This window comes from Onthophagus taurus, unplaced genomic scaffold, assembly GCF_036711975.1.
Source record: "Onthophagus taurus isolate NC unplaced genomic scaffold, IU_Otau_3.0 ScKx7SY_15, whole genome shotgun sequence".
Classification (NCBI taxonomy): domain Eukaryota; kingdom Metazoa; phylum Arthropoda; class Insecta; order Coleoptera; family Scarabaeidae; genus Onthophagus; species Onthophagus taurus.
Window position 1 is genome coordinate 6,044,514 of NW_027248940.1, and position 26,359 is coordinate 6,070,872.

The window sequence follows — 26,359 nt, forward strand, 5'->3', positions numbered from 1 at the left end:
CACTCTTCTATTTTCCACATTTTGGAAAAATTCTCGATATTGATGCATCCGGGAGCAAAAATGTTACAGACCATTGCGTTAAGGGTACAATTTGCTACAACTTTTGTAGTAAAAGTTTTTTCTGTACTCTGCTTGCGATACCGTTTTTTTCAACACTCTTCTATTTTTAACATTCTTGAAAAATTTTCGACATTGATGCATCTGGGAGCAAAAATGTTACAGACCATTGCTTAAGGGTACAATTTGCTACAACTTTTGTAGTAAAAGTTTTTCTGTACTCTGCTTCCGATACCGTTTTTTTTCAACACTCTTCTATTTTCCACATTTTGGAAAAATTCTCGATATTGATGCATCTGGGAGCAAAATTGTTACAGACCATTGCGTTAAGGGTACAATTTGCTACAACTTTTGTAGTAAAAGTTTTTCTGTACTCTGCTTCCGATACCGTTTTTTTTTCAACACTCTTCTATTTTGAACATTTTTAAAAAATTCTCGATATTGATGCATCTGGGAGCAAAAATGTTACAGGCCATTGCGTTAAGGGTACAATTTGCTACAACTTTTGTAGTAAAAGTTTTTCTGTACTCTGCTTCCGATACCGCTTTTTTTCAACACTCTTCTATTTTTAACATTCTTGAAACATTTTTAACATTGATGCATCTGGGAGCAAAAACGTTACAGACCATTGCGTTAAGGGTACAATTTGCTACAACTTTTGTTGTAAAAGTTTTTCTGTACTCTGCTTCCGATACCGTTTTTTTTCAACACTCTTCTATTTTCCACATTTTGGAAAAATTCTCGATATTGATGCATCCGGGAGCAAAAATGTTACAGACCATTGCGTTAAGGGTACAATTTGCTACAACTTTTATAGTAAAAGTTTTTCTGTACTTTGCTTCCGATACCGTTTTTTTTCAACACTCTTCTATTTTCCACATTTTTGAAAAATTCTCGATATTGATGCATCTGGGAGCAAAAATGTTACAGACCATTGCGTTAAGGGTACAATTTGCTACAACTTTTGTAGTAAAAGTTTTTTCTGTACTCTGCTTCCGATACCGTTTTTTTTCAACACTCTTCTATTTTCCACATTTTGGAAAAATTCTCGATATTAATGCATCTGGGAGCAAAAATGTTACAGACCATTGCGTTAAGGGTACAATTTGCTACAACTTTTGTAGTAAAAGTTTTTTCTGTACTCTGCTTGCGATACCGTTTTTTTCAACCCTCTTCTATCTTTAACATTCTTGAAAAATTTTCGACATTGATGCATCTGGGAGCAAAAATGTTACAGACCATTGCGTTAAGGGCACAATTTGCTACAACTTTTGTAGTAAAAGTTTTTCTGTACTATGCTTCCGATACCGTTTTTTTTCAACACTCTTCAATTTTCCACATTTTGGAAAAATTCTCGATATTGATGCATCTGGGAGCAAAAATGTTACAGACCATTGCATTAAGGGTACAATTTGCTACAACTTTTGTAGTAAAAGTTTTTCTGTACTCTGCTTCCGATACCGTTTTTTTTCAACACTCTTCTATTTTCCACATTTTGGAAAAATTCTCGATATTGATGCATCTGGGAGCAAAATTGCTACAGACCATTGCGTTAAGGGTACAATTTGCTACAACTTTTGTAGTAAAAGTTTTTCTGTACTCTGCTTCCGATACCGTTTTTTTTCAACACTCTTCTATTTTGAACATTTTTAAAAAATTCTCGATATTGATGCATCTGGGAGCAAAAATGTTACAGGCCATTGCGTTAAGGGTACAATTTGCTACAACTTTTGTAGTAAAAGTTTTTCTGTACTCTGCTTCCGATACCGTTTTTTTTCAACACTCTTCTATTTTCCACATTTTGGAAAAATTCTCGATATTGATGCATCTGGGAGCAAAATTGTTACAGACCATTGCGTTAAGGGTACAATTTGCTACAACTTTTGTAGTAAAAGTTTTTCTGTACTCTGCTTCCGATACCGTTTTTTTTTCAACACTCTTCTATTTTGAACATTTTTAAAAAATTCTCGATATTGATGCATCTGGGAGCAAAAATGTTACAGGCCATTGCGTTAAGGGTACAATTTGCTACAACTTTTGTAGTAAAAGTTTTTCTGTACTCTGCTTCCGATACCGCTTTTTTTCAACACTCTTCTATTTTTAACATTCTTGAAACATTTTTAACATTGATGCATCTGGGAGCAAAAACGTTACAGACCATTGCGTTAAGGGTACAATTTGCTACAACTTTTGTTGTAAAAGTTTTTCTGTACTCTGCTTCCGATACCGTTTTTTTTCAACACTCTTCTATTTTCCACATTTTGGAAAAATTCTCGATATTGATGCATCCGGGAGCAAAAATGTTACAGACCATTGCGTTAAGGGTACAATTTGCTACAACTTTTGTAGTAAAAGTTTTTTCTGTACTCTGCTTGCGATACCGTTTTTTTCAACCCTCTTCTATCTTTAACATTCTTGAAAAATTTTCGACATTGATGCATCTGGGAGCAAAAATGTTACAGACCATTGCGTTAAGGGCACAATTTGCTACAACTTTTGTAGTAAAAGTTTTTCTGTACTATGCTTCCGATACCGTTTTTTTTCAACACTCTTCAATTTTCCACATTTTGGAAAAATTCTCGATATTGATGCATCTGGGAGCAAAAATGTTACAGACCATTGCATTAAGGGTACAATTTGCTACAACTTTTGTAGTAAAAGTTTTTCTGTACTCTGCTTCCGATACCGTTTTTTTTCAACACTCTTCTATTTTCCACATTTTGGAAAAATTCTCGATATTGATGCATCTGGGAGCAAAATTGCTACAGACCATTGCGTTAAGGGTACAATTTGCTACAACTTTTGTAGTAAAAGTTTTTCTGTACTCTGCTTCCGATACCGTTTTTTTTCAACACTCTTCTATTTTGAACATTTTTAAAAAATTCTCGATATTGATGCATCTGGGAGCAAAAATGTTACAGGCCATTGCGTTAAGGGTACAATTTGCTATAACTTTTGTAGTAAAAGTTTTTCTGTACTCTGCTTCCGATACCGTTTTTTTTCAACACTCTTCTATTTTCCACATTTTGGAAAAATTCTCGATATTGATGCATCTGGGAGCAAAATTGTTACAGACCATTGCGTTAAGGGTACAATTTGCTACAACTTTTGTAGTAAAAGTTTTTCTGTACTCTGCTTCCGATACCGTTTTTTTTTCAACACTCTTCTATTTTGAACATTTTTAAAAAATTCTCGATATTGATGCATCTGGGAGCAAAAATGTTACAGGCCATTGCGTTAAGGGTACAATTTGCTACAACTTTTGTAGTAAAAGTTTTTCTGTACTCTGCTTCCGATACCGCTTTTTTTCAACACTCTTCTATTTTTAACATTCTTGAAACATTTTTAACATTGATGCATCTGGGAGCAAAAACGTTACAGACCATTGCGTTAAGGGTACAATTTGCTACAACTTTTGTTGTAAAAGTTTTTCTGTACTCTGCTTCCGATACCGTTCTTTTCAACACTCTTCTATTTTCCACATTTTGGAAAAATTCTCGATATTGATGCATCCGGGAGCAAAAATGTTACAGACCATTGCGTTAAGGGTACAATTTGCTACAACTTTTGTAGTAAAAGTTTTTTCTGTACTCTGCTTGCGATACCGTTTTTTTCAACCCTCTTCTATCTTTAACATTCTTGAAAAATTTTCGACATTGATGCATCTGGGAGCAAAAATGTTACAGACCATTGCGTTAAGGGCACAATTTGCTACAACTTTTGTAGTAAAAGTTTTTCTGTACTATGCTTCCGATACCGTTTTTTTTCAACACTCTTCAATTTTCCACATTTTGGAAAAATTCTCGATATTGATGCATCTGGGAGCAAAAATGTTACAGACCATTGCATTAAGGGTACAATTTGCTACAACTTTTGTAGTAAAAGTTTTTCTGTACTCTGCTTCCGATACCGTTTTTTTTCAACACTCTTCTATTTTCCACATTTTGGAAAAATTCTCGATATTGATGCATCTGGGAGCAAAATTGCTACAGACCATTGCGTTAAGGGTACAATTTGCTACAACTTTTGTAGTAAAAGTTTTTCTGTACTCTGCTTCCGATACCGTTTTTTTTCAACACTCTTCTATTTTGAACATTTTTAAAAAATTCTCGATATTGATGCATCTGGGAGCAAAAATGTTACAGGCCATTGCGTTAAGGGTACAATTTGCTACAACTTTTGTAGTAAAAGTTTTTCTGTACTCTGCTTCCGATACCGTTTTTTTTCAACACTCTTCTATTTTCCACATTTTGGAAAAATTCTCGATATTGATGCATCTGGGAGCAAAATTGTTACAGACCATTGCGTTAAGGGTACAATTTGCTACAACTTTTGTAGTAAAAGTTTTTCTGTACTCTGCTTCCGATACCGTTTTTTTTTCAACACTCTTCTATTTTGAACATTTTTAAAAAATTCTCGATATTGATGCATCTGGGAGCAAAAATGTTACAGGCCATTGCGTTAAGGGTACAATTTGCTACAACTTTTGTAGTAAAAGTTTTTCTGTACTCTGCTTCCGATACCGCTTTTTTTCAACACTCTTCTATTTTTAACATTCTTGAAACATTTTTAACATTGATGCATCTGGGAGCAAAAACGTTACAGACCATTGCGTTAAGGGTACAATTTGCTACAACTTTTGTTGTAAAAGTTTTTCTGTACTCTGCTTCCGATACCGTTTTTTTTCAACACTCTTCTATTTTCCACATTTTGGAAAAATTCTCGATATTGATGCATCCGGGAGCAAAAATGTTACAGACCATTGCGTTAAGGGTACAATTTGCTACAACTTTTGTAGTAAAAGTTTTTTCTGTACTCTGCTTGCGATACCGTTTTTTTCAACCCTCTTCTATCTTTAACATTCTTGAAAAATTTTCGACATTGATGCATCTGGGAGCAAAAATGTTACAGACCATTGCGTTAAGGGCACAATTTGCTACAACTTTTGTAGTAAAAGTTTTTCTGTACTATGCTTCCGATACCGTTTTTTTTCAACACTCTTCAATTTTCCACATTTTGGAAAAATTCTCGATATTGATGCATCTGGGAGCAAAAATGTTACAGACCATTGCATTAAGGGTACAATTTGCTACAACTTTTGTAGTAAAAGTTTTTCTGTACTCTGCTTCCGATACCGTTTTTTTTCAACACTCTTCTATTTTCCACATTTTGGAAAAATTCTCGATATTGATGCATCTGGGAGCAAAATTGCTACAGACCATTGCGTTAAGGGTACAATTTGCTACAACTTTTGTAGTAAAAGTTTTTCTGTACTCTGCTTCCGATACCGTTTTTTTTCAACACTCTTCTATTTTGAACATTTTTAAAAAATTCTCGATATTGATGCATCTGGGAGCAAAAATGTTACAGGCCATTGCGTTAAGGGTACAATTTGCTACAACTTTTGTAGTAAAAGTTTTTCTGTACTCTGCTTCCGATACCGTTTTTTTTCAACACTCTTCTATTTTCCACATTTTGGAAAAATTCTCGATATTGATGCATCTGGGAGCAAAATTGTTACAGACCATTGCGTTAAGGGTACAATTTGCTACAACTTTTGTAGTAAAAGTTTTTCTGTACTCTGCTTCCGATACCGTTTTTTTTTCAACACTCTTCTATTTTGAACATTTTTAAAAAATTCTCGATATTGATGCATCTGGGAGCAAAAATGTTACAGGCCATTGCGTTAAGGGTACAATTTGCTACAACTTTTGTAGTAAAAGTTTTTCTGTACTCTGCTTCCGATACCGCTTTTTTTCAACACTCTTCTATTTTTAACATTCTTGAAACATTTTTAACATTGATGCATCTGGGAGCAAAAACGTTACAGACCATTGCGTTAAGGGTACAATTTGCTACAACTTTTGTTGTAAAAGTTTTTCTGTACTCTGCTTCCGATACCGTTTTTTTTCAACACTCTTCTATTTTCCACATTTTGGAAAAATTCTCGATATTGATGCATCCGGGAGCAAAAATGTTACAGACCATTGCGTTAAGGGTACAATTTGCTACAACTTTTGTAGTAAAAGTTTTTTCTGTACTCTGCTTGCGATACCGTTTTTTTCAACCCTCTTCTATCTTTAACATTCTTGAAAAATTTTCGACATTGATGCATCTGGGAGCAAAAATGTTACAGACCATTGCGTTAAGGGCACAATTTGCTACAACTTTTGTAGTAAAAGTTTTTCTGTACTATGCTTCCGATACCGTTTTTTTTCAACACTCTTCAATTTTCCACATTTTGGAAAAATTCTCGATATTGATGCATCTAGGAGCAAAAATGTTACAGACCATTGCATTAAGGGTACAATTTGCTACAACTTTTGTAGTAAAAGTTTTTCTGTACTCTGCTTCCGATACCGTTTTTTTTCAACACTCTTCTATTTTCCACATTTTAGAAAAATTCTCGATATTGATGCATCTGGGAGCAAAATTGTTACAGACCATTGCGTTAAGGGTACAATTTGCTACAACTTTTGTAGTAAAAGTTTTTCTGTACTCTGCTTCCGATACCGTTTTTTTTTCAACACTCTTCTATTTTGAACATTTTTAAAAAATTCTCGATATTGATGCATCTGGGAGCAAAAATGTTACAGGCCATTGCGTTAAGGGTACAATTTGCTACAACTTTTGTAGTAAAAGTTTTTCTGTACTCTGCTTCCGATACCGTTTTTTTTCAACACTCTTCTATTTTCCACATTTTGGAAAAATTCTCGATATTGATGCATCTGGGAGCAAAATTGTTACAGACCATTGCGTTAAGGGTACAATTTGCTACAACTTTTGTAGTAAAAGTTTTTCTGTACTCTGCTTCCGATACCGTTTTTTTTTCAACACTCTTCTATTTTGAACATTTTTAAAAAATTCTCGATATTGATGCATCTGGGAGCAAAAATGTTACAGGCCATTGCGTTAAGGGTACAATTTGCTACAACTTTTGTAGTAAAAGTTTTTCTGTACTCTGCTTCCGATACCGCTTTTTTTCAACACTCTTCTATTTTTAACATTCTTGAAACATTTTTAACATTGATGCATCTGGGAGCAAAAACGTTACAGACCATTGCGTTAAGGGTACAATTTGCTACAACTTTTGTTGTAAAAGTTTTTCTGTACTCTGCTTCCGATACCGTTTTTTTTCAACACTCTTCTATTTTCCACATTTTGGAAAAATTCTCGATATTGATGCATCCGGGAGCAAAAATGTTACAGACCATTGCGTTAAGGGTACAATTTGCTACAACTTTTGTAGTAAAAGTTTTTTCTGTACTCTGCTTGCGATACCGTTTTTTTCAACCCTCTTCTATCTTTAACATTCTTGAAAAATTTTCGACATTGATGCATCTGGGAGCAAAAATGTTACAGACCATTGCGTTAAGGGCACAATTTGCTACAACTTTTGTAGTAAAAGTTTTTCTGTACTATGCTTCCGATACCGTTTTTTTTCAACACTCTTCAATTTTCCACATTTTGGAAAAATTCTCGATATTGATGCATCTAGGAGCAAAAATGTTACAGACCATTGCATTAAGGGTACAATTTGCTACAACTTTTGTAGTAAAAGTTTTTCTGTACTCTGCTTCCGATACCGTTTTTTTTCAACACTCTTCTATTTTCCACATTTTAGAAAAATTCTCGATATTGATGCATCTGGGAGCAAAATTGTTACAGACCATTGCGTTAAGGGTACAATTTGCTACAACTTTTGTAGTAAAAGTTTTTCTGTACTCTGCTTCCGATACCGTTTTTTTTTCAACACTCTTCTATTTTGAACATTTTTAAAAAATTCTCGATATTGATGCATCTGGGAGCAAAAATGTTACAGGCCATTGCGTTAAGGGTACAATTTGCTACAACTTTTGTAGTAAAAGTTTTTCTGTACTCTGCTTCCGATACCGCTTTTTTTCAACACTCTTCTATTTTTAACATTCTTGAAACATTTTTAACATTGATGCATCTGGGAGCAAAAACGTTACAGACCATTGCGTTAAGGGTACAATTTGCTACAACTTTTGTTGTAAAAGTTTTTCTGTACTCTGCTTCCGATACCGTTTTTTTTCAACACTCTTCTATTTTCCACATTTTGGAAAAATTCTCGATATTGATGCATCCGGGAGCAAAAATGTTACAGACCATTGCGTTAAGGGTACAATTTGCTACAACTTTTGTAGTAAAAGTTTTTTCTGTACTCTGCTTGCGATACCGTTTTTTTCAACCCTCTTCTATCTTTAACATTCTTGAAAAATTTTCGACATTGATGCATCTGGGAGCAAAAATGTTACAGACCATTGCGTTAAGGGCACAATTTGCTACAACTTTTGTAGTAAAAGTTTTTCTGTACTATGCTTCCGATACCGTTTTTTTTCAACACTCTTCAATTTTCCACATTTTGGAAAAATTCTCGATATTGATGCATCTAGGAGCAAAAATGTTACAGACCATTGCATTAAGGGTACAATTTGCTACAACTTTTGTAGTAAAAGTTTTTCTGTACTCTGCTTCCGATACCGTTTTTTTTCAACACTCTTCTATTTTCCACATTTTAGAAAAATTCTCGATATTGATGCATCTGGGAGCAAAATTGTTACAGACCATTGCGTTAAGGGTACAATTTGCTACAACTTTTGTAGTAAAAGTTTTTCTGTACTCTGCTTCCGATACCGTTTTTTTTTCAACACTCTTCTATTTTGAACATTTTTAAAAAATTCTCGATATTGATGCATCTGGGAGCAAAAATGTTACAGGCCATTGCGTTGAGGGTACAATTTGCTACAACTATTGTAGTAAAAGTTTTTCTGTACTCTGCTTCCGATACCGCTTTTTTTCAACACTCTTCTATTTTTAACATTCTTGAAACATTTTTAACATTGATGCATCTGGGAGCAAAAACGTTACAGACCATTGCGTTAAGGGTACAATTTGCTACAACTTTTGTTGTAAAAGTTTTTCTGTACTCTGCTTCCGATACCGTTTTTTTTCAACACTCTTCTATTTTCCACATTTTGGAAAAATTCTCGATATTGATGCATCCGGGAGCAAAAATGTTACAGACCATTGCGTTAAGGGTACAATTTGCTACAACTTTTATAGTAAAAGTTTTTCTGTACTTTGCTTCCGATACCGTTTTTTTTCAACACTCTTCTATTTTCCACATTTTTGAAAAATTCTCGATATTGATGCATCTGGGAGCAAAAATGTTACAGACCATTGCGTTAAGGGTACAATTTGCTACAACTTTTGTAGTAAAAGTTTTTTCTGTACTCTGCTTCCGATACCGTTTTTTTTCAACACTCTTCTATTTTCCACATTTTGGAAAAATTCTCGATATTGATGCATCTGGGAGCAAAAATGTTACAGACCATTGCGTTAAGGGTACAATTTGCTACAACTTTTGTAGTAAAAGTTTTTTCTGTACTCTGCTTGCGATACCGTTTTTTTCAACCCTCTTCTATCTTTAACATTCTTGAAAAATTTTCGACATTGATGCATCTGGGAGCAAAAATGTTACAGACCATTGCGTTAAGGGCACAATTTGCTACAACTTTTGTAGTAAAAGTTTTTCTGTACTATGCTTCCGATACCGTTTTTTTTCAACACTCTTCAATTTTCCACATTTTGGAAAAATTCTCGATATTGATGCATCTGGGAGCAAAAATGTTACAGACCATTGCATTAAGGGTACAATTTGCTACAACTTTTGTAGTAAAAATTTTTCTGTACTCTGCTTCCGATACCGTTTTTTTTCAACACTCTTCTATTTTCCACATTTTGGAAAAATTCTCGATATTGATGCATCTGGGAGCAAAATTGCTACAGACCATTGCGTTAAGGGTACAATTTGCTACAACTTTTGTAGTAAAAGTTTTTCTGTACTCTGCTTCCGATACCGTTTTTTTTCAACACTCTTCTATTTTGAACATTTTTAAAAAATTCTCGATATTGATGCATCTGGGAGCAAAAATGTTACAGGCCATTGCGTTAAGGGTACAATTTGCTACAACTTTTGTAGTAAAAGTTTTTCTGTACTCTGCTTCCGATACCGTTTTTTTCCAACACTCTTCTATTTTCCACATTTTGGAAAAATTCTCGATATTGATGCATCTGGGAGCAAAATTGTTACAGACCATTGCGTTAAGGGTACAATTTGCTACAACTTTTGTAGTAAAAGTTTTTCTGTACTCTGCTTCCGATACCGTTTTTTTTCAACACTCTTCTATTTTGAACATTTTTAAAAAATTCTCGATATTGATGCATCTGGGAGCAAAAATGTTACAGGCCATTGCATTAAGGGTACAATTTGCTACAACTTTTGTAGTAAAAGTTTTTCTGTACTCTGCTTCCGATACCGCTTTTTTTCAACACTCTTCTATTTTTAACATTCTTGAAACATTTTTAACATTGATGCATCTGGGAGCAAAAACGTTACAGACCATTGCGTTAAGGGTACAATTTGCTACAACTTTTGTTGTAAAAGTTTTTCTGTACTCTGCTTCCGATACCGTTTTTTTTCAACACTCTTCTATTTTCCACATTTTGGAAAAATTCTCGATATTGATGCATCCGGGAGCAAAAATGTTACAGACTATTGCGTAAAGGGTACAATTTGCTACAACTTTTATAGTAAAAGTTTTTCTGTACTTTGCTTCCGATACCGTTTTTTTTCAACACTCTTCTATTTTCCACATTTTTGAAAAATTCTCGATATTGATGCATCTGGGAGCAAAAATGTTACAGACCATTGCGTTAAGGGTACAATTTGCTACAACTTTTGTAGTAAAAGTTTTTTCTGTACTCTGCTTCCGATACCGTTTTTTTTCAACACTCTTCTATTTTCCACATTTTGGAAAAATTCTCGATATTGATGCATCTGGGAGCAAAAATGTTACAGACCATTGCGTTAAGGGTACAATTTGCTACAACTTTTGTAGTAAAAGTTTTTTCTGTACTCTGCTTGCGATACCGTTTTTTTCAACCCTCTTCTATCTTTAACATTCTTGAAAAATTTTCGACATTGATGCATCTGGGAGCAAAAATGTTACAGACCATTGCGTTAAGGGCACAATTTGCTACAACTTTTGTAGTAAAAGTTTTTCTGTACTATGCTTCCGATACCGTTTTTTTCAACACTCTTCAATTTTCCACATTTTGGAAAAATTCTCGATATTGATGCATCTGGGAGCAAAAATGTTACAGACCATTGCATTAAGGGTACAATTTGCTACAACTTTTGTAGTAAAAGTTTTTCTGTACTCTGCTTCCGATACCGTTTTTTTTCAACACTCTTCTATTTTCCACATTTTGGAAAAATTCTCGATATTGATGCATCTGGGAGCAAAATTGCTACAGACCATTGCGTTAAGGGTACAATTTGCTACAACTTTTGTAGTAAAAGTTTTTCTGTACTCTGCTTCCGATACCGTTTTTTTTCAACACTCTTCTATTTTGAACATTTTTAAAAAATTCTCGATATAGATGCATCTGGGAGCAAAAATGTTACAGGCCATTGCGTTAAGGGTACAATTTGCTACAACTTTTGTAGTAAAAGTTTTTCTGTACTCTGCTTCCGATACCGCTTTTTTTCAACACTCTTCTATTTTTAACATTCTTGAAACATTTTTAACATTGATGCATCTGGGAGCAAAAATGTTACAGACCATTGCGTTAAGGGTACAATTTGCTACAACTTTTGTTGTAAAAGTTTTTCTGTACTCTGCTTCCGATACCGTTTTTTTTCAACACTCTTCTATTTTCCACATTTTGGAAAAATTCTCGATATTGATGCATCCGGGAGCAAAAATGTTACTGACCATTGCGTTAAGGGTACAATTTGCTACAACTTTTGTAGTAATAGTTTTTCTGTACTCTGCTTCCGATACCGTTTTTTTTCAACACTCTTCTATTTTTAACATTCTTGAAAAATTTTCGACATTGATGCATCTGGGAGCAAAAATGTTACAGACCATTGCATTAAGGGTACAATTTGCTACAACTTTTGTAGTAAAAGTTTTTCTGTACTCTGCTTCCGATACCGTTTTTTTTCAACACTCTTCTATTTTCCACATTTTGGAAAAATTCTCGATATTGATGCATCTGGGAGCAAAAATGTTACAGACCATTGCGTTAAGGGTACAATTTGCTACAACTTTTGTAGTAAAAGTTTTTCTGTACTCTGCTTCCGATACCGTTTTTTTTCAACACTCTTCTATTTTGAACATTTTTAAAAAATTCTCGATATTGATGCATCTGGGAGCAAAAATTTTACAGACCATTGCGTTAAGGGTACAATTTGCTACAACTTTTGTAGTAAAAGTTTTTCTGTACTCTGCTTCCGATACCGCTTTTTTTCAACACTCTTCTATTTTTAACATTCTTGAAACATTTTTAACATTGATGCATCTGGGAGCAAAAACGTTACAGACCACTGCGTTAAGGGTACAATTTGCTACAACTTTTGTTGTAAAAGTTTTTCTGTACTCTGCTTCCGATACCGTTTTTTTTCAACACTCTTCTATTTTCCACATTTTGGAAAAATTCTCGATATTGATGCATCCGGGAGCAAAAATGTTACAGACCATTGCGTTAAGGGTACAATTTGCTACAACTTTTGCAGTAAAAGTTTTTCTGTACTCTGCTTCCGATACCGTTTTTTTTCAACACTCTTCTATTTTTAACATTCTTGAAACATTTTTAACATTGATGCATCTGGGAGCAAAAACGTTACAGACCATTGCGTTAAGGGTACAATTTGCTACAACTTTTGTAGTAAAAGTTTTTCTGTACTCTGCTTCCGATACCGTTTTTTTTCAACACTCTTCTATTTTTAACATTCTTGAAAAATTTTCGACATTGATGCATCTAGGAGCAAAAATGTTACAGACCATTGCATTAAGGGTACAATTTGCTACAACTTTTGTAGTAAAAGTTTTTCTGTACTCTGCTTCCGATACCGTTTTTTTTCAACACTCTTCTATTTTCCACATTTTGGAAAAATTCTCGATATTGATGCATCTGGGAGCAAAAATGTTACAGACCATTGCGTTAAGGGTACAATTTGCTACAACTTTTGTAGTAAAAGTTTTTTCTGTACTCTGCTTGCGATACCGTTTTTTTCAACCCTCTTCTATCTTTAACATTCTTGAAAAATTTTCGACATTGATGCATCTGGGAGCAAAAATGTTACAGACCATTGCGTTAAGGGCACAATTTGCTACAACTTTTGTAGTAAAAGTTTTTCTGTACTATGCTTCCGATACCGTTTTTTTCAACACTCTTCAATTTTCCACATTTTGGAAAAATTCTCGATATTGATGCATCTGGGAGCAAAAATGTTACAGACCATTGCATTAAGGGTACAATTTGCTACAACTTTTGTAGTAAAAGTTTTTCTGTACTCTGCTTCCGATACCGTTTTTTTTCAACACTCTTCTATTTTCCACATTTTGGAAAAATTCTCGATATTGATGCATCTGGGAGCAAAATTGCTACAGACCATTGCGTTAAGGGTACAATTTGCTACAACTTTTGTAGTAAAAGTTTTTCTGTACTCTGCTTCCGATACCGTTTTTTTTCAACACTCTTCTATTTTGAACATTTTTAAAAAATTCTCGATATAGATGCATCTGGGAGCAAAAATGTTACAGGCCATTGCGTTAAGGGTACAATTTGCTACAACTTTTGTAGTAAAAGTTTTTCTGTACTCTGCTTCCGATACCGCTTTTTTTCAACACTCTTCTATTTTTAACATTCTTGAAACATTTTTAACATTGATGCATCTGGGAGCAAAAATGTTACAGACCATTGCGTTAAGGGTACAATTTGCTACAACTTTTGTTGTAAAAGTTTTTCTGTACTCTGCTTCCGATACCGTTTTTTTTCAACACTCTTCTATTTTCCACATTTTGGAAAAATTCTCGATATTGATGCATCCGGGAGCAAAAATGTTACTGACCATTGCGTTAAGGGTACAATTTGCTACAACTTTTGTAGTAATAGTTTTTCTGTACTCTGCTTCCGATACCGTTTTTTTTCAACACTCTTCTATTTTTAACATTCTTGAAAAATTTTCGACATTGATGCATCTGGGAGCAAAAATGTTACAGACCATTGCATTAAGGGTACAATTTGCTACAACTTTTGTAGTAAAAGTTTTTCTGTACTCTGCTTCCGATACCGTTTTTTTTCAACACTCTTCTATTTTCCACATTTTGGAAAAATTCTCGATATTGATGCATCTGGGAGCAAAAATGTTACAGACCATTGCGTTAAGGGTACAATTTGCTACAACTTTTGTAGTAAAAGTTTTTCTGTACTCTGCTTCCGATACCGTTTTTTTTCAACACTCTTCTATTTTGAACATTTTTAAAAAATTCTCGATATTGATGCATCTGGGAGCAAAAATTTTACAGACCATTGCGTTAAGGGTACAATTTGCTACAACTTTTGTAGTAAAAGTTTTTCTGTACTCTGCTTCCGATACCGCTTTTTTTCAACACTCTTCTATTTTTAACATTCTTGAAACATTTTTAACATTGATGCATCTGGGAGCAAAAACGTTACAGACCACTGCGTTAAGGGTACAATTTGCTACAACTTTTGTTGTAAAAGTTTTTCTGTACTCTGCTTCCGATACCGTTTTTTTTCAACACTCTTCTATTTTCCACATTTTGGAAAAATTCTCGATATTGATGCATCCGGGAGCAAAAATGTTACAGACCATTGCGTTAAGGGTACAATTTGCTACAACTTTTGCAGTAAAAGTTTTTCTGTACTCTGCTTCCGATACCGTTTTTTTTCAACACTCTTCTATTTTTAACATTCTTGAAACATTTTTAACATTGATGCATCTGGGAGCAAAAACGTTACAGACCATTGCGTTAAGGGTACAATTTGCTACAACTTTTGTAGTAAAAGTTTTTCTGTACTCTGCTTCCGATACCGTTTTTTTTCAACACTCTTCTATTTTTAACATTCTTGAAAAATTTTCGACATTGATGCATCTAGGAGCAAAAATGTTACAGACCATTGCATTAAGGGTACAATTTGCTACAACTTTTGTAGTAAAAGTTTTTCTGTACTCTGCTTCCGATACCGTTTTTTTTCAACACTCTTCTATTTTCCACATTTTGGAAAAATTCTCGATATTGATGCATCTGGGAGCAAAAATGTTACAGACCATTGCGTTAAGGGTACAATTTGCTACAACTTTTGTAGTAAAAGTTTTTCTGTACTCTGCTTCCGATACCGTTTTTTTTCAACACTCTTCTATTTTGAACATTTTTAAAAAATTCTCGATATTGATGCATCTGGGAGCAAAAATGTTACAGACCATTGCGTTAAGGGTACAATTTGCTACAACTTTTGTAGTAAAAGTTTTTCTGTACTCTGCTTCCGATACCGCTTTTTTTCAACACTCTTCTATTTTTAACATTCTTGAAACATTTTTAACATTGATGCATCTGGGAGCAAAAATGTTACAGACCATTGCGTTAAGGGTACAATTTGCTACAACTTTTGTTGTAAAAGTTTTTCTGTACTCTGCTTCCGATACCGTTTTTTTTCAACACTCTTCTATTTTCCACATTTTGGAAAAATTCTCGATATTGATGCATCCGGGAGCAAAAATATTACTGACCATTGCGTTAAGGGTACAATTTGCTACAACTTTTGTAGTAAAAGTTTTTCTGTACTCTGCTTCCGATACCGTTTTTTTTCAACACTCTTCTATTTTTAACATTCTTGAAAAATTTTCCACATTGATGCATCTGGGAGCAAAAATGTTACAGACCATTGCATTAAGGGTACAATTTGCTACAACTTTTGTAGTAAAAGTTTTTCTGTACTCTGCTTCCGATACCGTTTTTTTTCAACACTCTTCTATTTTCCACATTTTGGAAAAATTCTCGATATTGATGCATCTGGGAGCAAAAATGTTACAGACCATTGCGTTAAGGGTACAATTTGCTACAACTTTTGTAGTAAAAGTTTTTCTGTACTCTGCTTCCGATACCGTTTTTTTTCAACACTCTTCTATTTTGAACATTTTTAAAAAATTCTCGATATTGATGCATCTGGGAGCAAAAATTTTACAGACCATTGCGTTAAGGGTACAATTTGCTACAACTTTTGTAGTAAAAGTTTTTCTGTACTCTGCTTCCGATACCGCTTTTTTTCAACACTCTTCTATTTTTAACATTCTTGAAACATTTTTAACATTGATGCATCTGGGAGCAAAAACGTTACAGACCACTGCGTTAAGGGTACAATTTGCTACAACTTTTGTTGTAAAAGTTTTTCTGTACTCTGCTTCCGATACCGTTTTTTTTCAACACTCTTCTATTTTCCACATTTTGGAAAAATTCTCGATATTGATGCATCTGGGAGCAAAAATATTACAGACCATTGCGTTAAGGGTACAATTTGCTACAACTTTTGTAGTAAAAGTTTTTCTGTACTCTGCTTCCGATACCGTTTTTTTTCAACACTCTTCTATTTTTAACATTCTTGAAACATTTTTAACATTGATGCATCTGGGAGCAAAAACGTTACAGACCATTGCGTTAAGGGTACAATTTGCTACAACTTTTGTAGTAAAAGTTTTTCTGTACTCTGCTTCCGATACCGTTTTTTTTCAACACTCTTCTATTTTTAACATTCTTGAAAAATTTTCGACATTGATGCATCTGGGAGCAAAAATGTTACAGACCATTGCATTAAGGGTACAATTTGCTACAACTTTTGTAGTAAAAGTTTTTCTGTACTCTGCTTCCGATACCGTTTTTTTTCAACACTCTTCTATTTTCCACATTTTGGAAAAATTCTCGATATTGATGCATCTGGGAGCAAAAATGTTACAGACCATTGCGTTAAGGGTACAATTTGCTACAACTTTTGTAGTAAAAGTTTTTCTGTACTCTGCTTCCGATACCGTTTTTTTTCAACACTCTTCTATTTTGAACATTTTTAAAAAATTCTCGATATTGATGCATCTGGGAGCAAAAATGTTACAGACCATTGCGTTAAGGGTACAATTTGCTACAACTTTTGTAGTAAAAGTTTTTCTGTACTCTGCTTCCGATACCGCTTTTTTTCAACACTCTTCTATTTTTAACATTCTTGAAACATTTTTAACATTGATGCATCTGGGAGCAAAAACGTTACAGACCATTGCGTTAAGGGTACAATTTGCTACAACTTTTGTAGTAAAAGTTTTTTCTGTACTCTGCTTCCGATTCCGTTTTTTTTCAACACTCTTCTATTTTCCACATTTTGGAAAAATTCTCGATATTGATGCATCTGGGAGCAAAAATGTTACAGACCATTGCGTTAAGGGTACAATTTGCTACAACTTTTGTAGTAAAAGTTTTTTCTGTACTCTGCTTGCGATACCGTTTTTTTTCAACCCTCTTCTATCTTTAACATTCTTGAAAAATTTTCGACATTGATGCATCTGGGAGCAAAAATGTTACAGACCATTGCGTTAAGGGCACAATTTGCTACAACTTTTGTAGTAAAAGTTTTTCTGTACTATGCTTCCGATACCGTTTTTTTTCAACACTCTTCAATTTTCCACATTTTGGAAAAATTCTCGATATTGATGCATCTGGGAGCAAAAATGTTACAGACCATTGCGTTAAGGGTACAATTTGCTACAATTTTTGTAGTAAAAGTTTTTCTGTACTATGCTTCCGATACCGTTTTTTTTCAACTCTCTTCTATCTTTAACATTCTTGAAAAATTTTCGACATTGATGCATCTGGGAGCAAAAATGTTACAGACCATTGCGTTAAGGGCACAATTTGCTACAACTTTTGTAGTAAAAGTTTTTCTGTACTATGCTTCCGATACCGTTTTTTTTCAACACTCTTCTATTTTCCACATTTTGGAAAAATTCTCGATATTGATGCATCTGGGAGCAAAAATGTTACAGACCATTGCGTTAAGGGTACAATTTGCTACAACTTTTGTAGTAAAAGTTTTTCTGTACTCTGCTTCCGATACCGTTTTTTTTCAACACTCTTCTATTTTCCACATTTTGGAAAAATTCTCGATATTGATGCATCCGGGAGCAAAAATGTTACAGACCATTGCGTTAAGGGTACAATTTGCTACAACTTTTGTAGTAAAAGTTTTTCTGTACTCTGCTTCCGATACCGTTTTTTTTCAACACTCTTCTATTTTTAACATTCTTGAAAAATTTTCGACATTGATGCATCTGGGAGCAAAAATGTTACAGACCATTGCATTAAGGGTACAATTTGCTACAACTTTTGTAGTAAAAGTTTTTCTGTACTCTGCTTCCGATACCGTTTTTTTTCAACACTCTTCTATTTTCCACATTTTGGAAAAATTCTCGATATTGATGCATCTGGGAGCAAAATTGTTACAGACCATTGCGTTAAGGGTACAATTTGCTACAACTTTTGTAGTAAAAGTTTTTCTGTACTCTGCTTCCGATACCGCTTTTTTTCAACACTCTTCTATTTTTAACATTCTTGAAACATTTTTAACATTGATGCATCTGGGAGCAAAAACGTTACAGACCATTGCGTTAAGGGTACAATTTGCTACAACTTTTGTAGTAAAAGTTTTTTCTGTACTCTGCTTCCGATTCCGTTTTTTTTCAACACTCTTCTATTTTCCACATTTTGGAAAAATTCTCGATATTGATGCATCTGGGAGCAAAAATGTTACAGACCATTGCGTTAAGGGTACAATTTGCTACAACTTTTGTAGTAAAAGTTTTTTCTGTACTCTGCTTGCGATACCGTTTTTTTTCAACCCTCTTCTATCTTTAACATTCTTGAAAAATTTTCGACATTGATGCATCTGGGAGCAAAAATGTTACAGACCATTGCGTTAAGGGCACAATTTGCTACAACTTTTGTAGTAAAAGTTTTTCTGTACTCTGCTTCCGATACCGTTTTTTTTCAACACTCTTCTATTTTCCACATTTTGGAAAAATTCTCGATATTGATGCATCCGGGAGCAAAAATGTTACAGACCATTGCGTTAAGGGTACAATTTGCTACAACTTTTGTAGTAAAAGTTTTTCTGTACTCTGCTTCCGATACCGTTTTTTTTCAACACTCTTCTATTTTTAACATTCTTGAAAAATTTTCGACATTGATGCATCTGGGAGCAAAAATGTTACAGACCATTGCATTAAGGGTACAATTTGCTACAACTTTTGTAGTAAAAGTTTTTCTGTACTCTGCTTCCGATACCGTTTTTTTTCAACACTCTTCTATTTTCCACATTTTGGAAAAATTCTCGATATTGATGCATCTGGGAGCAAAATTGTTACAGACCATTGCGTTAAGGGTACAATTTGCTACAACTTTTGTAGTAAAAGTTTTTTCTGTACTCTGCTTCCGATTCCGTTTTTTTTCAACACTCTTCTATTTTCCACATTTTGGAAAAATTCTCGATATTGATGCATCTGGGAGCAAAAATGTTACAGACCATTGCGTTAAGGGTACAATTTGCTACAACTTTTGTAGTAAAAGTTTTTTCTGTACTCTGCTTGCGATACCGTTTTTTTTCAACCCTCTTCTATCTTTAACATTCTTGAAAAATTTTCGACATTGATGCATCTGGGAGCAAAAATGTTACAGACCATTGCGTTAAGGGCACAATTTGCTACAACTTTTGTAGTAAAAGTTTTTCTGTACTATGCTTCCGATACCGTTTTTTTTCAACACTCTTCAATTTTCCACATTTTGGAAAAATTCTCGATATTGATGCATCTGGGAGCAAAAATGTTACAGACCATTGCGTTAAGGGTACAATTTGCTACAATTTTTGTAGTAAAAGTTTTTCTGTACTATGCTTCCGATACCGTTTTTTTTCAACTCTCTTCTATCTTTAACATTCTTGAAAAATTTTCGACATTGATGCATCTGGGAGCAAAAATGTTACAGACCATTGCGTTAAGGGCACAATTTGCTACAACTTTTGTAGTAAAAGTTTTTCTGTACTATGCTTCCGATACCGTTTTTTTTCAACACTCTTCTATTTTCCACATTTTGGAAAAATTCTCGATATTGATGCATCTGGGAGCAAAAATGTTACAGACCATTGCGTTAAGGGTACAATTTGCTACAACTTTTGTAGTAAAAGTTTTTCTGTACTCTGCTTCCGATACCGTTTTTTTTCAACACTCTTCTATTTTCCACATTTTGGAAAAATTCTCGATATTGATGCATCCGGGAGCAAAAATGTTACAGACCATTGCGTTAAGGGTACAATTTGCTACAACTTTTGTAGTAAAAGTTTTTCTGTACTCTGCTTCCGATACCGTTTTTTTTCAACACTCTTCTATTTTTAACATTCTTGAAAAATTTTCGACATTGATGCATCTGGGAGCAAAAATGTTACAGACCATTGCATTAAGGGTACAATTTGCTACAACTTTGTAGTAAAAGTTTTTCTGTACTCTGCTTCCGATACCGTTTTTTTTCAACACTCTTCTATTTTCCACATTTTGGAAAAATTCTCGATATTGATGCATCTGGGAGCAAAATTGTTACAGACCATTGCGTTAAGGGTACAATTTGCTACAACTTTTGTAGTAAAAGTTTTTCTGTACTCTGCTTCCGATACCGCTTTTTTTCAACACTCTTCTATTTTTAACATTCTTGAAACATTTTTAACATTGATGCATCTGGGAGCAAAAACGTTACAGACCATTGCGTTAAGGGTACAATTTGCTACAACTTTTGTAGTAAAAGTTTTTTCTGTACTCTGCTTCCGATTCCGTTTTTTTTCAACACTCTTCTATTTTCCACATTTTGGAAAAATTCTCGATATTGATGCATCTGGGAGCAAAAATGTTACAGACCATTGCGTTAAGGGTACAATTTGCTACAACTTTTGTAGTAAAAGTTTTTTCTGTACTCTGCTTGCGATACCGTTTTTTTTCAACCCTCTCCTATCTTTAACATTCTTGAAAAATTTTCGACATTGATGCATCTGGGAGCAAAAATGTTACAGACCATTGCGTTAAGGGCACAATTTGCTACAACTTTTGTAGTAAAAGTTTTTCTGTACTATGCTTCCGATACCGTTTTTTTTCAACACTCTTCAATTTTCCACATTTTGGAAAAATTCTCGATATTGATGCATCTGGGAGCAAAAATGTTACAGACCATTGCGTTAAGGGTACAATTTGCTACAATTTTTGTAGTAAAAGTTTTTCTGTACTATGCTTCCGATACCGTTTTTTTTCAACTCTCTTCTATCTTTAACATTCTTGAAAAATTTTCGACATTGATGCATCTGGGAGCAAAAATGTTACAGACCATTGCGTTAAGGGCACAATTTGCTACAACTTTTGTAGTAAAAGTTTTTCTGTACTATGCTTCCGATACCGTTTTTTTTCAACACTCTTCTATTTTCCACATTTTGGAAAAATTCTCGATATTGATGCATCTGGGAGCAAAAATGTTACAGACCATTGCGTTAAGGGTACAATTTGCTACAACTTTTGTAGTAAAAGTTTTTCTGTACTCTGCTTCCGATACCGTTTTTTTTCAACACTCTTCTATTTTCCACATTTTGGAAAAATTCTCGATATTGATGCATCCGGGAGCAAAAATGTTACAGACCATTGCGTTAAGGGTACAATTTGCTACAACTTTTGTAGTAAAAGTTTTTCTGTACTCTGCTTCCGATACCGTTTTTTTTCAACACTCTTCTATTTTTAACATTCTTGAAAAATTTTCGACATTGATGCATCTGGGAGCAAAAATGTTACAGACCATTGCATTAAGGGTACAATTTGCTACAACTTTTGTAGTAAAAGTTTTTCTGTACTATGCTTCCGATACCGTTTTTTTTCAACACTCTTCTATTTTCCACATTTTGGAAAAATTCTCGATATTGATGCATCTGGGAGCAAAAATGTTACAGGCCATTGCGTTAAGGGTACAATTTGCTACAACTTTTGTAGTAAAAGTTTTTCTGTACTCTGCTTCCGATACCGCTTTTTTTCAACACTCTTCTATTTTTAACATTCTTGAAACATTTTTAACATTGATGCATCTGGGAGCAAAAACGTTACAGACCATTGCGTTAAGGGTACAATTTGCTACAACTTTTGTTGTAAAAGTTTTTCTGTACTCTGCTTCCGATACCGTTTTTTTTCAACACTCTTCTATTTTCCACATTTTGGAAAAATTTTCGATATTGATGCATCCGGGAGCAAAAATGTTACAGACCATTGCGTTAAGGGTACAATTTGCTACAACTTTTATAGTAAAAGTTTTTCTGTACTCTGCTTGCGATACCGTTTTTTTTCAACCCTCTTCTATCTTTAACATTCTTGAAAAATTTTCGACATTGATGCATCTGGGAGCAAAAATGTTACAGACCATTGCGTTAAGGGCACAATTTGCTACAACTTTTGTAGTAAAAGTTTTTCTGTACTATGCTTCCGATACCGTTTTTTTTCAACACTCTTCTATTTTCCACATTTTGGAAAAATTCTCGATATTGATGCATCTGGGAGCAAAAATGTTACAGACCATTGCGTTAAGGGTACAATTTGCTACAATTTTTGTAGTAAAAGTTTTTCTCTACTATGCTTCCGATACCGTTTTTTTTCAACTCTCTTCCATCTTTAACATTCTTGAAAAATTTTCGACATTGATGCATCTGGGAGCAAAAATGTTACAGACCATTGCGTTAAGGGCACAATTTGCTACAACTTTTGTAGTAAAAGTTTTTCTGTACTCTGCTTCCGATACCGTTTTTTTTCAACACTCTTCTATTTTCCACATTTTTGAAAAATTCTCGATATTGATGCATCTGGGAGCAAAAATGTTACAGACCATTGCGTTAAAGGCACAATTTGCTACAACTTTTGTAGTAAAAGTTTTTCTGTACTCTGCTTCCGATACCGTTTCTTTTCAACACTCTTCTATTTTCCACATTTTGGAAAAATTCTCGATATTGATGCATCTGGGAGCAAAAATGTTACAGACCATTGCGTTAAGGGTACAATTTGCTACAACTTGTTACGGTTGTATTTTTCCTTAATGTTTCATTTGAGTGTTTAACCTTTACTTTCCTAATTCTTCGTTTTAATTTTATTTTGGGTTAGATATTTTATTTTGTTATCGAGTATTTTGAGTTGCATAAATTTCGCGATGATTTATTTTGTTTACTTTTTGTTTATGTTGTTGAATTTTTGTTTAATTAATTTTTCTTTTTCAGCGACAATTCTCCGAAGATCTCCTTTCATAATTTTCCTTTTTCCTTTTCAATTTATTTTCCTCTAAACTTATTTTACTTCTTCGTTTCCCCTAAAAGATGGTGTTAATTCTTCCGTTATTCTTGCTTGTGCGCAAGTATCAATTTTTTGTGAATTTTTGAGGATATTTATCGTCTGTGTAAGATTTTCTCTTCCTCTTTTCAAGTCAGATCAGTACGTGTACGCACGTAGAGTTAGGATTTTTGGTAAAGCCATTTTGAATTTTTCGCGTGGTGATTGGTTCCTAATCCAAATTTTTGGGATTCATCTACGTGTTGTGCAACTTATTGGTAACGTTTTCGCACGTCCAATTATCGGATTACTCCGGATTAAACCGTATTTTGAAACTTTTCTAAGTTTTTCTGACTAAACCTCGAAGATCTGAGGTAAGATATTTTTATTGAATACATTTTATATTTTCCCTTACACATTCATACCTTCATTTATTCAAACATACATCCTTTTACCACCGAATTAATTAAACTATTATCATCATTTTTTTTTATATCTTATTTTTCCATCCTTTCTACTTTTTTTTTCTTTTCTAATTTCCTCGTGTTCATTTAAGGTTTTAATTGAGGAGCATAAATTTTGGCAACCTTTCTGTAACATTTTCGAGACAGAAGTTTGGTTATTTTGTGAGATTTTCAATCCATTTTCGAAGTTCTACCTTTTCGGAGGGGTTCTTCCTTGAGGATTTTGGTCGAGGTTGCATTGCCACCACCTATTAAGTTTTCCTTTCCCTGAATCGGAGGAGATTGTCGCTGGAGCTGGAAGAATTTGCTTGGATCGTCTACACGTGGTCAAGACAAGGTCAGACCTAAACGTTTGTTTTTTTTTTGTTATATACCGCTTCCCGGTGAGCTTTTGTTCAATTAATTAGTACAATTTAAATTAAATTCATTAAAATCTAAATCAATTAAATATATTTTATTATATTATAAAATTATCATAGATTGAGAATATTCAGTATTGTTGTCTGTTTAATCAAACAAAATAATTTTTATTTTTCTTGTAAAATTTTGGCGTATATTTTTTTTTGTTTCACGAATTAGTTTTTTTTATTTTCTTTCTCGACGCCACACTGATATCAGGGGTACGGGTCGTACGCGTAATTCAATTCAAATTTACTATTTTCTTTTTGCGTACTTGTTTTGGTCATTTATTACAATTTTTTTTTTGGTACGCCAACAATTCTTTTCTTTTTTTTGTTGCTTCACGTTCGTTGGACAACAACATTTTTTTTTTACTTACGTATATCATAATAATATTTTTTATTTACATTATTATTATTTTTTTTTTTTACCGAATAAATATTTTTTTTTTTGCAACTTAAAATATCTCGAACTTTTTTTGTGTTTTGTTATTTTTTTTTTTTGTGTTTGTGTCCACTTGTGTCGATAGCATCATTTTACCACCTCACGTCATAGTTCGTGGACAACGCAGGGTTAACTGTGTGGCGCCTTATAAATAACCCTACCAGTCTTCACTGGGCCGGCCGAGGACCTGCGTTAGTTATTAAATTGCTAATCGACTATATCGTTCCTTTTTTTTGTGTTCATAAGTCGTCACAATTTTTGGCGCCCAACGTGGGGCCATATCATTTTTTTTTTGGGGGCCATTTGGGCCACTTTTGCAGGCACAATTTTTTTTTTGATAGCGTTCTTTCAGGTGGACGATTGTTCTTTTGGTATTTCGGGGAAAGCACCGGAAATCTATTTGTTGATTTTCCTTTGTAGAGGTTTCGTTATTTTTTTTTTGTTTGTAATAACATTTTCGCACAGGAGCCATGGCAAAGCCCTTAGATATTTCCCGTTTGACTCAGTCTATGTTAACGTACGAGCTTGCTGTAAGGGGTGTGAGTGATGTCGCCACGGTGAAAGAGATGCGTGGTGTGCTGAGAAGTATGATTTCCTTGGAGAAAACTGGACGGAAAATGGATTACTCCGCTCACCCGTTTTCTTTTGATGTTGATTCACAGGCTCTTAATGAGGGTTACGATGAAATTAGACCGTTGGTGGCTGACTTCGCTGATCTTAAGTCTTCGCCGTCTTACAGGAGGTTAGCTGCTCAGTTGGTGCATTACATTAGGCGGATTGAGCGATCACGTCCGGCCTTGAACACCGAGAAAACATCTCAAACTCAATTATTGGTTAAATTTCATAAGCTTCGAGCGGATCTGGATTCTCGAGCGAAAGCGGTTTCCGTACGTAGTACGTCAGCAGTTGGTGGGGTCTTGGATCTCTCGCTGATTGAATTGCCAACGAGTTCTGAAGGTTCTGGTTCCGACGACGACGATACTGATTCTCGAAACGTTTCAGGTGGTGCTTCTGGTGTGATGGTTACGCCAGCTGGGAAATCGATACCGGTGGCCAAATGGGGTTTAACTTTTGATGGTTCTTCTTCGGGGTTGTCCCTCAGTGCATTTTTATCTCAGGTGGAGGAGCTTCGAGTGGCTAGGAATGTTAGTGCGGGTGAATTGTTCGCTTCTGCGTATGATTTATTTAGTGGCAGGGCCTTGGTGTGGTATCAGTCTACACGTAAGCGCGTTTCCGACTGGAAAGAATTGGTCGAGCTTTTGCGTGAGGAATTTCAGCCCTTCGATTACGAGGAACGACTTTTCGAGGAAATTAGGCAACGTACACAAGGTGTGAGTGAGTCGATTGGCATGTATTTAGCCGTCATGAATGTGTTTTTCGAGCGGTTGGAACAGGCTGGTCATGCGTTGCGTGAGTCCGTGAAACTGAAGTTAATCCTGAAAAACCTTGCTCCGTATTATCAACATCATTTGGCTATGGTGGAGGTGAAATCATTAGACGAACTTCGCCGTGTTTGTAGACAATTAGAGTATAAGCGTGCGGTTGTGGAAACCTATCATCCCCCTCCGGCGAGATCCAAGGTGATGGAGACCGATTTGGCCTGTATGGAGGTGATTTCTTCACCGGGTTGTTCTTCGGCGACTGTAGTGGTCGACAAGGACTGCGAGACAATTCAATCGCCTGTTAGAACACGTTCATCCATTATTTGTTTTAACTGTCGTAAGGCGGGTCATAT

General features: G+C 34.5%; 1 protein-coding gene across 1 annotated transcript in view; it reads left to right on the forward strand.

Moving 5' to 3' along the window:
• LOC139432341 (uncharacterized) overlaps positions 1-23,298 on the forward strand; it is a 145,553-nt gene extending 122,255 nt beyond the window's left edge. The window contains exon 3 of the mRNA XM_071200821.1: positions 23,269-23,298. Within this exon, the coding sequence (XP_071056922.1) occupies positions 23,269-23,298 (30 nt within the window). The remainder of the gene's footprint in view (positions 1-23,268) is intronic.
• The last annotated feature ends 3,061 nt before the right edge of the window (positions 23,299-26,359 follow it).